At 48.1% G+C, this 13,761-nt stretch overlaps 1 protein-coding gene across 1 annotated transcript; it reads left to right on the plus strand.

Moving 5' to 3' along the window:
• Window positions 1-933: 933 nt before the first annotated feature.
• MAPK13 (mitogen-activated protein kinase 13) lies at window positions 934-11,760 on the plus strand. Its single transcript, XM_036398391.1, has 12 exons — window positions 934-1,522; window positions 4,447-4,576; window positions 4,931-4,989; window positions 6,026-6,134; window positions 7,100-7,129; window positions 7,562-7,609; window positions 8,531-8,645; window positions 8,999-9,070; window positions 9,546-9,625; window positions 10,028-10,106; window positions 10,982-11,158; window positions 11,460-11,760. Exons 1-12 carry the CDS (start codon window positions 1,404-1,406, stop codon window positions 11,537-11,539), a joined length of 1,098 nt encoding a protein of 365 aa, XP_036254284.1. The 5' UTR covers window positions 934-1,403; the 3' UTR covers window positions 11,540-11,760.
• Window positions 11,761-13,761: the final 2,001 nt, after the last annotated feature.

Below are 13,761 nucleotides of genomic sequence, written 5' to 3' on the forward strand. Positions count from 1 at the left end.
GTCACTGGAGTTAACTCATCTCAGTACAGCCCAGACCTGCCCCAGCTATTCAGGGCTCCCTAATTGGGTGCTGATTGCCTGTGTGTGCAGCAGCAGCTGAGCAAGGGCTGTGTTCATCAAATAACCCAGGAGTTACACCTTTGCTTAAGGAGCAGGAGCTTTTGCTGTGACACCTCTTGCTCACAGGTGTATTTATAGACCCAGCCAAGCTCTGGATTATTTCCGGGCTGTGCTGCTGCAGCCAGGGCTGATTACACAGATACTGCCAGGGTCCCTTGTCCCAGTTTGTGTTTATGAACAGCAGGCTCTGCTTGCAGAGCAAAAGAGCCAATGCAGTGGTAGCACATAAAGCAGGCACAGTGAATTTTCCCTGCCCCCAGTTGTGCTTTTCCTGTAGGAACACATTTGGAGGTGCCCTGTATGGAAGGAGCAGAGGCTCTGGGCACGGTGGAGGGCTGCTGGGGTAGAACACTGTGCAAGCAGCTAGGCTGGCTTGGTAAGGCTCGGCTTAGTCACTTCCTTTGGGGAGTGGGGAGGATGCAGCTCCTGTGTGGGAGCCTCACCTGAGCCTCCTGGTGCTGGAGAGAAATGGTGAAGGAGCTCTCTGCTCACCAGGAATGGTCCTCGTGGGCTGCTGGGTCACAGACACAGCGCTGACCACGGGCTTTGCTTTGTCCGAGAAGAGCCGGGAAGGGCTGAGAGCTGCTGCAGGAGATGAAACCGCGCCCAGCAAAGCCTGGGGCACAAACCATTCTGGGGCTGTTCCCATCCCACAGCTGCTCCTGGAACCCCTCGCAGCAGTCACTGGGAGAGCCTCAGCCTACTTTCAGCACCTCCCCACGCTGCTGGGAATCCGGGCTCGGGAGAAAATCGCCATCGATGTGATCCCGTGGTGTCCTTTATCACGGGCTGTCCGTCGGCTTCGAGAGGATCCCCTGCGTGCCTGACGCGATGTGTCTGTGGCTTGTCCCTCGGATTCCCCGGCTCGGCGAGTCCTTACTCATCCCCTCGTTTGGAGGAGGGATTTCACGAGCCCCTGGCCGAGCCCCGTGAGGATATTTCTGGGCTGATGGAGCAGCAGAGCGGGAGCTGTGGATGACAGGGGCTGCCAGAGGCGTGCCCGAGCGGGGCTGGCTGCTCCCCTCCTGCAGCAGAGCCCAGAGGCACCTGTACAACACCGAGGCGTGTCAGGAAACCTGATGCCTCACCTCTGCCAATGTGGAGGCGGAGGGAGGAGGGCCCAAAGACATGTCCCTTCACGCTCGCAACAGCTGAAAACAGAGAAGGAAACTCGCTAGAGCCTTTTTCACCAGCGCAGGAAGCGTCCCTGTCCCGCTCTCACTCCAGAAGCCCTCCCGTACTCCACTACTCTGGGGGGGTGGCTGTCCCACACCCGCCGGGCGATGAACATCGCAAGGAGAAGAGGCTTTTACAGACAGGAGGTGAACAACACGCTCTGGGAGCTGCCCAGGAGATACACATCCCTGCACCCGCTGGGCTCCGGGGCCTACGGCTCCGTCTGGTGAGTGGGGTCCTGCTGGCAGCGCCCCGGGGCTGGGGCGTTGGGAGTTCCGGGCCGGGGGGGAAACGAGGAGGCGTTTGACAGAACCCCTCCATTAAGGAAGGGCATTTGCATGTGGGATGGGGGCAGGCTGTCTCCTGTCCAGCTGGACGCTCGCTTGCCTGAAGAAAATGCCCCAGGGTGGGCAGAGAGGGGACAGGGCAGGGGTGCCAGGGCAGCCGAGCGTCACCTCGGCACTGGGGTCAGGCAGGGTTTGAGCTGCTTTGGACTCTTGCTTGCTCTGGTAGCACAGGCGGGAGGCGGGGGAATACCTGGGTGTCTGCAAGAGATTTGTCTGTGATTGCAGAGGTGGGAGCTGGAACAGGGCGTCCCTGCTGCTCAGTCCCAGGCAGCTGAAGCAGATGGACAATACAACCCCTGCCCTGATACAGTTTCCAGTTTGAAATCATAAAGTGGATAGAAATTATTGCAAAGCAGGATCAGTAACAGACCGGGACTTCCTTCATGGCTGATGATAAACCCCAGCCTACAAGAGCAGCAGGAACTGCTGTTAATTATTCAGCCAGGCAAAGGTGCCTGAAGCAAGAGCAAGCACAAGGCAGAAATTGCTGGGTTTGCACTGACGAACCAGACATGGGCAACCCTGAAAGGTTAAATATGAAACAGTCCATTGATAGTATCTGAACAGAGCCCTTATTTCATAACATGCTGAGCTAAAAATAAATGAAAAAAAAAAATAAAATAAAGGTGTGTCCGTTTTCATAGGTGTTGGGCAAAGTCTGGCCTGCCACTGGCACTAATCCTGAAACCCTGGTGTCCAGGTTTTGTCCTTTTCCTCCAGCTTCCAATTTACATGGGGGCACTCACTTGGCTGCCCAGATGTGTTTATGCCTCTTAGATTCTTAAGTAAGTCCTGCAAAATCAGGCAGGATTAGACTTGACTTTTAATTTATATTTGTACAGTGTTCTCTGATTTTTATCACAGAGAAAATCAGGAAGAAAAATAAAGACAGGACAAAAAAAAAAAAAAAAAAGAAGAAGAAGAGAGAAATCCTTTCAAGTTTCCCTGCCCAGCCGAAAAAAACAAACATCAAAAGAAATCTTTACTGGTCCCTGTAAAACTCTGGGCTGCTCTGGACCTCTCTAGAAGGGAGGTTGAAGCAGCCCGGGGGTGCGTGGTGGTTTTGAATGGACAGAGCTCAGCAGGGAGGGCTCGATGCTGATTGCTGTACAAAGCTGAGGCAGAAATGTGGAGTTAGGATTTGCTGTCCTCTGCTGGGAATTGCTGGGAAATTTTCCTATTGCAGCGTTCTGCAGCAGCGGCTTTTACACCTTCTTGAGCAGCTGAGAAAGTAACTCAGGAGAAACAGCAAAGGCTTGATTCTGCCCTTTTTAATTTGCCAAAATCTGTAGGGATTTGGCTTCCAGCTGAGTGTGACTGTGAAAGAAGAATCTTCTGACCCCTCCACCGCTGGTCCTGCCAGCCAAGGCAGGGACACAGCTCTGCCTGCCCGAGGTCAGCCCAGACTAAATCTGTTCACTGAATCTGTGCTGGGGAGAGCACCGGGGCTCTCCCAGCTGCATCGGCTGCATCAGCTCTGGGCTGGGATTGTGGCAAGGCTGTAACCAGCACTGTCTGTGTTGGGTGCTGGGGTTAGATGCTCTGTAGGTCAGCAGCCAGGAGGACACCCTCAGATTGGGAAATCTGCCTTGGATTCTGCAGTTTGACTCCCTGGTCTGAGTCCCTTCCTCTTATTTTTTTGGCTCCTCCAAAAATTTTATGCAGTGCTGTCCCCTCTGCTGACATCTGCTGAAGTCCTGGAACGGATACAAAACCTCACTGAGAGTCCTCCTAGGACACCCTACAGCATCTTCAGCATTTCAGCTGCCTTGTGTAGCTGTTCCTGCACTTGCTTTGCTTCTCCTGACTCGATATTTGTCAGTGCAAGGCTGGAGGGTGCAGCTGGAAGCCATGGGATTGAACATGATGATTTACAGCTCTTCTGTTCCTGTGGGAGATGGGATAGGGATTTCTGAACCAGTGGGAATTACTCTGGGAATCCACAGTGGGATTTAGTAGGAAAAATCTTTTTTTTCATGTTTGCCTCTTGGGAGGGGTCAAGGAAGGGCTGAGACACCCCTGGAAAACACCACTGAGAACCATGAATTCCTGTCTGTCTGAGGACCTCCCTTCCCTCCTTGGCAATCTGAGCAAGGAGCCTCCAGAGGGAGAGGAGCTGTCACAGGATTGTCGTGTCCAGCTGCAAGCAGCCAATGTGACCAGCAGGAACAACACAGCATAACAATGCCTGCAGCAATGGCTGCTGTACCAGGTTTTCATCAGCTCCAGAGAAGAGTCTCATTTTCAGCCAGACCTGTTCTTACACAGAAGCAAATATGTAATCAAGAATTCTGAACACAGCAGGATTAATTGCAGCAGCACTTTCAACATGTGACATCCACAGTCTTTGCTCCAGAATACAGTGAAGGCAGCTGGCCTGCCCTAAAACACAACAACCTCCAAGCAGACGGCAAAGCAGAAATTGCCATATCTTTATTCCCTTATCTCCATGCATTAAGGAAGGAGAAGGCAGAGTTAGAACTAATTCTGACCTTTGACCATCTGTGTTTCCCTTTTCTCTCAGCTCTGTTACCTCCAGCTCATTTCTGCAGGTTGAAGAGAATAAAGATGAGCCACTTGTGCTTTTCTTGGTGTCCCACCTCATCCCCCAAAGAGCACAGGCTGCCCAAAGCCACACAGGGCTCTGTGTGCAGAGCTCCATTGAGCTCCTCAAAGGACCTTTCTTTGCTGTCCTTCTGCAAGGACAGGAATCAACTCTTCTCTAGGAGATGACCTGTGGGGTTGCAGAATCTGTTCAAACATACTACTGACACCAGAATGGTTTTTTCTTTGCCTGCTGCAGTTCAGCCATAGACAAGAAGACAGGGGAGAAAGTGGCCATCAAGAAGCTGTGCCGCCCATTCCAGTCAGAGATCTTTGCCAAGAGAGCCTACAGAGAGCTGATGCTGCTGAAGCACATGCAGCATGACAATGTGAGTGCTCATTTTTCCCCTTCCTGCTGACACAAGAGGTGTTTCCTTGCCACCTGGGAGCAAGTCCTTTTGGTGGCATCACCTGTGTTTTAATTGACATTTGGTATGTGCAGGCTGTCTCAGGGTTTACCTGTGACCTGTTTGCTGTGCCCAGGATGGAGCAGGTGTATAATGGGTGAGCCCAGGTATTAGTAAGAGGGAAAACATTTATGCAGCATCAGTGAGGAGTCCCTGGGTTCCTCAGATGGAATTTTCTGTGTTCACCCACGTGCATGTGCCAGTGGAGAGCTGATGAGTGCCATGTGCACAGCAATTGTTTTCCAGATTTAAATGTGGGCTTCTCTCCTTCCTCAGGTCATTGGGCTGCTTGATGTCTTCACCTCCACTGCCTCCTACCAGGGGTTCCAGGACTTGTAAGTCTGGAGTTGTTTGCTCTGTGTAGACTTAACTATTTTCCAAGACAGCTGTGTCTTAGCAGCAGCATAACAGCGAGGGTTGAGGTGCAAAGGGAGCAGACTAGAATCCAGGCATCCCCAAATAACGCAGAGAACCAGGAGCACAGCTCAGCTCCCATGGCTGACACACCCAGAACACGTAAACAGATCCCAGCCCTGCTCCCAGCTGGGACACCACAGCAGCACAGACCAAGCTGTGCAATGAGGATGTGTTACATTCCATGGTGCATCACACAGAGGGTGATCCATGCTAGCACTGTGTGACTGCTGAGCTAAGGGGCTGCACTCAGAATGGGAATAGTATTGTTCATCAGGCCTCAGGGCAATTAAACTTAGAATTTGAAAGATCTGTCCTTCTTTTCCTCTCGATTCTGGCTCTTATCAATTAATTTTTTTGGCATTTTCCCTCCATGTTCATGATCACATTGGACAAGTCCTTTTTCCTTCCCCATCACTGCAGATGAGCAGTGTGACTGGGTTTGGGGTTTGGCTGATGGCTGAGGTTAGCAGCCTGCAGGAAGAGCATGTGAAGGTTCTCAGAGCAGTTCCTGCAGGAAGACCATCAATTAATTAGCAGCCTCAGCAGGCAGGTACTGAAGGAGCTGGATATTGTCTTCTGAGGCAGGGCTAGAGAACATTACAATGACAAATTTGGGAGCCAATGCAGCTGCTTTGCTGTGTGAGATGTTTCAGCTCCTGGGTGGTGAAAGGCTGTCCAAAATTGAATTTCACTTGAGGTCTAAACTAATTCAGGATCCTGAAGATCCTTGTTCTTACTTGACATCAGATATCTGATTTCCAAGGAGGAGAAAGAGAAATTTTTAAAACAGGTTGAAATTCCAACTCCTCTGTAGGATGTGCTAGTTAGCCAGGAACAGTCACAACAACTCATCTTCCTTACACAGCCAGAAAAACCAAACCAAGTGAGAACAAGGGTAGCCTGCTCCCCTGCATTTTTCTTCCAGACTCAGGGCCTTGTCTTACTGCCTTTTAGCTACCTGGTGATGCCATACATGCGGACAGATTTACAAAAGATCATGGGACATGAATTCAGTGATGAAAAGATCCAGTACCTGGTCTACCAAATGCTGAAAGGGCTGAAGGTAGGTGGGTCTGGAGGAGTTTAGTGACTCCCTGCGTCTCCTCTGTGTGTCACCTCTGGGTTGACCCTAACTAAACTCCCCTCCAATACTGTACAGGAGGATGTGGGGAGTTTATGGCATCCCCTCAGAACAGGAATTGGCTGTTGAACCATTCCTGGTCCAGCACACATCAATAAAATGAGTGTTTGCTTACATCAGGTATCAAAGTAATCAGCAGCCACAGGCCTTGGGATGGTTTCTCCAGGGCAGCACTTGCTTCTCTCTTTGCCTTGCCCAAACCTCAGCAAAACTCTGCACAGAGAGGGAGAGACTGTCAGCAGCAGGGAATGATTTTCTATTCAGGAGCATAAGGAAGGAATATGTTTCTGTAACTGGCTTTGAGGGAGCTGACAGCAATCACTGCAAACTCTGGGATGTAGAGACAGAGTTTTCCAGCTGTCCTCTCACATCCTTCACCTGGAGTCCCAGCAGTGGCTTCCAGGCATCAAGGGGATCACCTCAATCACACCTCTCTCCAGGTCACTGCTACCTTGAATAAAGGGGGAAAGAACACACAGAAGGTTTGACTGGTATGCTAAAAACCCTGAAGTCAGTTTTGCAATTTTATGTTTTTGGGCTGAGATTATCTTTTTGAACACCCAGAATAACCCTGTTCTCATGTCATCTGCTGTAACTTTGATGACTTTGATAGTTTAAAGCTGTTGTACTTGCTCTGAGGAGCTATTGTTTCATCCCTCCTCCTCTGCTCTATGCATCTTATTTAGACTGGCAATAGCACTGTAAATACTGTCAGTAATTTGGGGCAGAAATTTCTTTTCAAACTGCTGCCCTAGGGACCAGAGACCTGTAGAAGGCTGCAGAGGTTTGTTCTCAGCAAGTTCTTGTTTGTAGCTCTCGTTTCTTTGCTGGAGAACAGAAAATTTTGTCTGCTGGTGATCACATTGTGGCTCCTCTTTTCATTGCAGTATATTCATTCAGCTGGCATCGTCCACAGGGTAAGTTCATGTATTCTTATTCTGATTTTTGTCTGAGGAACACAGCATAGTCATAAAGTTAATAAATTCCTAACCATCATTTCACTAATAGCACTGTCTGCTCTAATTTCCATCCTGTCTGCTCTCTTCTCCATCCTACCAAAACCCCATATATATTTGGATTACTAATTCCTGCAGCATTTTGAGAAAATGCTGTATTTTCTGATGAGCTGAGAAGCATTTTATGATGCTTTTTGAATTAAAACTGTTTCAGAAAAGAATAAAATAGTAACCTAATATAGCAGGCATGGTGTTTATTCAGTCATGTGCTGAATTGATGTTGAACCTGGGGTGTTATGGGACCCCATCAAAGGCAAGCAGAGGTTCAACTGGAAGTTGTGTTGATGTATTGCAGCTTGAAACATCCAATTTTTCTGCTCCTGTCTGTTGTAGGACCTGAAGCCAAGTAACCTGGCTGTGAATGAAGACTGCCAGCTAAAGGTAGGTGGCAAAGCAGCACTTTGCAGCACATCAGCTCTTGGAGGAACTGCTCTGCCAGCAGGAAATTGGCACTGTCACGTTTCCTCTTTCCTCCCGAGCCTCCATTCCAGGCGTTGTGTTCCTTGGCAGATGCAGCAGTGGGAAATACTCCCCTGCTGATGTCACTTGCTGAATCAGGACACAGGAGCTCAAATGAGCCTTCTGTCACTGTAATCCTCGTGCATGGCAGTGTGTAATGACTTCCTGGAGAAATTCAGCACTGCTGAGCAATACTTGCAGCAGGTGAATGATCCCTGAAGGGTAACTGCATTCAGCTGCAGCTGCCCTTTGGTTCTCATGGATGCTGTGGTTGTCATTCCAGACAAAGTCATTTTCAGGGTTGCTCTGAAGGGTTTGCTTGCTGCTGGCTGGTGTGGTGCTCTAGCATGCATTTTCTGTAATGTATATTTCAGGGAGTGGCTCTGCTGCCCATAAAGGTTGGGTCAAGCTTGTTCATCTTCAGCATTGAGGGAGAGGCCATGCTGTTGTGTCACCTGCAAGGTGTTCTTATAGCAAAGGGTGAGTTGTGGTGACCTGGGAGAACGCCTTCACCACCAGGTCACAGACCAACTCCAATAAAGCACATTGACTCAAAACTTAAGCTTCAAGAAAGGCAGTGACCTTCCAGGGAGCACAAAGCACTGATCCTTTCAGAAGGGTCCTCTCATGACAACAGGGTTTGCAGCTGGCTTGCAATTCACAGTGGAATTAAGATATATAAATTCTTTGAACCATCCCATGGGTGTCTGTGGTGTAGTTGGAGCTTTGTTATTATCTGATTGGAGCTACTCCATTTTCTCTTAGAAGTAGTCTCACTTGCCCATAGGATTTCTCTTTTCTCTCCTGCCCTCCCTTCTCCTTATTCTTCCTTTGGCACTGCAGATTCTGGATTTTGGCCTGGCCAGGCAGGCTGATGCTGAGATGACTGGCTACGTGGTCACACGGTGGTACAGAGCCCCAGAGGTCATCCTGAACTGGATGCATTACAACCAGACAGGTGAGCAGCCCTGCCCCAGCCTGTGACTCCCTGCTGGTGAGCTGGGGGATCCTGCTGGCTCAAATCTCACTGAATTGTCCAGTTGTTTTTCCTCCTTTTCATCAGTGTTCCCCAGAGCAGAGCAGCTCCCACAGGTGTTGCACAACTCCCAGAGCTGCTGCTTGCAGAAAATCATGAAAGCTGAGATTTTAGCAGCATAGAAAGAACAGAGGGTGGGAGTGAAATTTAAATCAGTGTTTGCTGCAAGCAACAGCAAAAGTGACAGCCCCAGCAACCACTGCTGCCTTTCTAATTTTTTTTTTAATTTTATTTTCTTCCTTTTTCCCCCCTCCCTCCTTTTTCTCTCTGAACAGTGGATATCTGGTCTATTGGCTGTATCATGGCAGAAATGCTGACTGGGAAAACACTCTTTAAAGGAAAAGACTGTATCCTTTCAAGCTAAACCTTTTGCCTCAGCAGAGTAATAATTCTTTGTGTGTGGAAGGGTTTTTATAAATGAGGCTACTGAGAAAAACAGGTGTCAGACTGGTTTATCAGGAGGTAATCACAAGGACCAGTCTTTTTGGGGAGGAAAACAGAAGGGGACCTCAGAAATGCACCTCTGTGGTGGCATGGTTCTTCATCAGCTGTTCAGCCTTGTGTGGCCATAGCTCCATTCCCAAATCTTTGCACATCCTTCCAAGCCCATGGATGTGTGTCCTGGCATGGTTGCACCAGAAAAATGATCTGTTGATGGAAATGCCATTCCAGGAAGAAAGGCTTGGAGCTCTTTTTGCCAGTGTAATGAATCTCTGCTTGTATGACTGTGGTGAGTTTGTATCATGAGCTCATTGTACCCTTGCAGGCTGAGCTGGGGTGGGGTTTGCTCCTCAGAGAGTGATCTTTAACACAGCTTGCCAGACCTGGACCAGCTGACCCAGATCCTGAAAGTAACGGGGCATCCAGGAGAGGACTTCTTGGAGAAGCTGGAGGACAAAGCGGTAAGGAAGCTCCTGTGGATTTGGGTCCTGCTGGCAGAGGCATCGGGGGAAGAGGTTGACTTGTGTTTGGCATGGGAGAGGTGCTGCCTCTACAGCAGCAGGGAAATGCCCTTTTCCCCAGGCAAGGAAGGCATTTCTCTGTGCTGGTGGCACATCTGATGGACCTGGTGCTGCGTTGGGCAGGGACTGATGCCCCAGCAAACCACCAATCTTCTCTGTTCTCCTGCTTGGCTCTTAAAACAGAAGGATTTCTCTGTTTTGACCAATAAAAATAGTTCCTTGTGAACTGTTTGCTGAAATGGGACATCTGAGATGCTTTGCTCTTCTCTTCACTTGCTGACATTGAGAGCTGTATTTCACACCTGTCCATGTGCAGTAATTGTGCTTTCCTTGCTCCTTCAGGCGAAGAGTTATATCAAGTCCCTTCCTAAAATCCCCAAGAAGGATTTGTCTGTGCTTTTCCCTAAAGCCAATCCTCAGGGTAAGTAATCTCCAGCATTTCTCATGAGTTTTCACAGCTGGAAAGGAGGCAAGCTGACTGCCACAGACCCAACTTTATTTCTCCTTCTCATAATTTCTTGCTACTTTTTCCCCTTGCAGTTTGTGCCCTTCCTCAGGGAAAATATGCATCAGTTAAAAGCAGAATTATTTTTATTGGCATTACAATGGTGATGTTCTGCTTCTCTTGGCCATTTACTACTTTTTAAAAAATTATTATTTTTAAGTACAGTGTAGAACCTGGATCTAGCAATATTTAACAGACAGCTGATGTAAAATTTTCAGGGTAAAAATTAATCTCTTAGAAAGAACTCTCTTCCCCAGTAGGTTAGAGGTGAGAGCAAGCAAAACTCTTCTAGAAACTGAATGGAAGAAAGTCTTAAAATGTTAAAACCAAGTGGGAATGAGGCTGACAGACTAGTCAGCATCTGAGTTTCCTGCCCTCCTCTTTAGCAGGGATGTATAGGTTTCTATACAGATTACTGATGTTAAGACTCCTTTGAGATGCAGGGCTCTGAATGAAAGCAAATTATTAAAACTGAAAAGTATCTTGAGGTTACTGGCTTACTCCTCATGTTTCTGCAGCCCAATCTGTGCAGCAAGGCTTATTCAGGTCTAATTTGTTATTTCTGCACAATTTAACTTCTGTTACCAAGAGCTCCCTGAGGCTGTTGTTGGGCAGACTTTGCATCTGCACTGATGGGAGCCCCTTGCTGCCTTGGCCAGGTTGAGGATTCTCTTCACTGTTCAGGTCTGGAGGTGAAACACTGGAAATAGCAGTGCCACACTTGCAGGGTTCATGCACAGGCTGCCTGTGCTCCCCTGCACCTTGCCTAGCCCTGTTCCCATCCTCCACAGCTGTGGACCTGCTTGACAAGATGTTGCAGCTGGATGTGGAAAAGCGCCTTACAGCAACAGAGGCCTTGGCTCACCCCTACTTCGACCAGTTCCGAGATATCGAGGAGGAGACAGAGGCACAACACTCCTATGATGATTCTCTGGAACATGAAAAGCTTTCCATAGAGGAGTGGAAAAGTAAGTTCATTTTCTTTGAGGTTCCTGTCTAGCATGGGACTCTCCTACCCCTCTTTCTTTCCTGTACAGATGCTGAGTAAAGCTGTGGTTGCCTGCTGATGCCTCAATGGTAGGGCTCAGATCTCTTGCTTTTATCCATTCAGCAGAGATCCCTCCAGCTCTTCAGGCAGACTTTTTTGCTCTCTCTCCTTTGTCTCTTTCAGCTGCCACTGAATGCCTTTTCCTGCACATCCAACACTCCAACTTTTATTTGTGTCCTCTAAAATCACACATTAATGGTTATTTTGTTCTGCTTTTCAAGAGCACATTTACAAGGAGATCTTGACCTTCAGTCCCATTGCACGGAAGGATTCAAAGAAGAGAAGTGGGATGTCATTATAGCGACGGGTGCAGCTGTGGCTGGGACTCAGTTCTCCCTGCTGACATCAGATTCATTCCACACTGTGCTGCTGGTGGCCAACTTTTGGCCTGTGGGACCTCTCTCTATATGCCAACACAAGGATGACATCGTGCTGTGGGCACTGGACTTTGTTCTTCTAAAGGGGAAGCACCCCAGACAGTTTTTGACATAAAAGACAAATATATTCTTGTTGAAACTTTAAGTGGGAGAATTTGACCTGTTGTTTCTTTTTTTTTTTTCCCTGTATTTGTCCACTTGAAAGAGGAGGGGTTTTATTCTTTCTCATTAGTCTTTTCAAGCACAGAGCTTAGTACATTAATTATGGATGAGGTAGAGAAAAAGGTAAAATTGGAAAGTGAGTCCTAAGCAAAAGGATCAGAAATACTGAATTTCAGCATAACAAGACCTTAACCAATCTCACTCTGGCTGTGTCCTGCTTCCCTGAGCAGTCACAGAGCACCCAGCAGAGCAAGGCTGCTGGGACAGTGTCAGCTCCAGGGCACCAAGGGATCAGCCTGTGTTCAGAGCAGCTACAAACTCATCCTCTCATCCTGTACACACAATTCTGCTCAGCTGCTTCCTCTCCAAAGAGCCACTGCCTCTTTTTTTGTTTTGTTTTGTTTTTCCCCTGCTTATTTAATTCCCTGGGATTTGATCAGTGCTGTCTCCTCCTCACAGCAGGCAGCAAACACAGCCTGGGAATTCAAGGCCACTTCCCATAGTGACACACTGGGAGTCCCAAGCAGCTGCACAAGTGACTTTGAATGTGGATCTGCAGGACATTTTGCAGCCTGTGCTGAAACTGGAGTATCTGCAGATCCACAGCTTATCAATAACAGTCATTGATAGTGCAGGCACAGCTGCTCGTTGTGATAACACCTTTGGACTGCAACACCTTCTTGCCCAGGGTGATCAGGCAAGCTCAGCCAATCATTCCAAAGTCCATCCCAAGGGATGTGTGCCAAGAACCAGATGCCTTCTCTGTATCAGAGCAACACCTTCTTCCCCCCCTCTTCTATAGCTGCTGACTTATTTTGGTTTGGTTTAGCGAGGTTGTTTGTTTTCAGTACTCTCTAATTTTCTTCTTAAGTAATGTTCAGTTTTGCTGTACAGACCATAAGTGAGGAAAAACTGCAACATTTCCAGAATTTTCTGATCTCTCTTCTTCACTGGGAACTGGACAGTGATGTCACGTTGCTTGGCTGCCTCCCTGCTGCAGCTCATGGCATGCAGCACTGGGGATAACCCTGCAGTGACTGCAGCTTTTTGATAGGATGGTGTTGATGTTTGCCTGCTGTAGCTGCACACATGGTCCATGATGATAAGGTGAGGTTTCTCTTGGCTCATATCTGTCTGGGTCATGTACAAGGCCTTTGCTCCACTCCTCTCTTAGGTAGAGACAGTGAGCACAGAACTGTTGTGATGTGCCCTCAATTCCCTGGAAATTCAATGTTTTCTTATGCAGAAAGTCATCTCTAAAGTCAAAGTCATCTGTTAAGGCCAGATTCAGACAGAACTCATGAACCACTAAATGGGAATGCAGGGTATTTCTTTATCATCTTGCCCTCCTTCAAAAGGGGATAGGTAGACCTGAAAAGTCTTCTGTCTCAGTAATGATGGCTGAGGGAGAAAACACCTTCACAACAAAGGAATGTACTGAGCAGTCTGCTGGTAGTTGAGAAGGGACTTAGATAGTTGTAAAGAATAATTTAAAATGCCCTTTGGGAATGTCTGTCTGAGCAGAGGACAAGCATGAAGAGGCACTGGGGACATGTGATACAAATAGGTGTGAGAAGAACAATCGTGAGCATAGCCAAGGGGGGTACACAGATTTTGCAAACATCAGTCTCACTTGTTTTAGGGATAGCACAAAGGCTCTTCAGCATCAGTCTTTCTGCTGAGTATGTACCCAGTTTCAGGGACTGGGTTTCTTGGTAGGTTTACACTTACCCTGAATGCTCTGAAATTGCAAGAGCAATCCCAACAGCTGCTGTGTGGGCTCCATGCTCTGGTTTCATTCATTCACCCACCAACCCCATAGAGTGACAGAACACTGTGCAAAAGGATTACCCAATACCCCAGCAAATGTGGGGAGCAGGTGCTCTGTAAGCCCAGGAACCCTGGAGGTGTATGTGTATTTGGTTTTTTGTGGTATGTATCATCCAAGAACTCAAAATAGACAGTAGAAAATGTAGCAGGTTGG

The sequence above is a fragment of the Molothrus ater genome, chromosome 25, assembly GCF_012460135.2.
Source record: "Molothrus ater isolate BHLD 08-10-18 breed brown headed cowbird chromosome 25, BPBGC_Mater_1.1, whole genome shotgun sequence".
Classification (NCBI taxonomy): domain Eukaryota; kingdom Metazoa; phylum Chordata; class Aves; order Passeriformes; family Icteridae; genus Molothrus; species Molothrus ater.

What these genes read in the sequence shown, in the direction of transcription:
- MAPK13 (XM_036398391.1), top strand. Translation starts at nt 1,404, where the DNA reads ATGAACATCGCAAGGAGAAGAGGCTTTTACAGACAGGAGGTGAACAAC. An exon ending in ACTCTTTAAAGGAAAAGACT is followed by an intron (nt 9,071 to 9,545) that starts GTATCCTTTCAA and finishes ACAGCTTGCCAG; the next exon opens with ACCTGGACCAGCTGACCCAG. An exon ending in TTCCATAGAGGAGTGGAAAA is followed by an intron (nt 11,159 to 11,459) that starts GTAAGTTCATTT and finishes CTGCTTTTCAAG; the next exon opens with AGCACATTTACAAGGAGATC.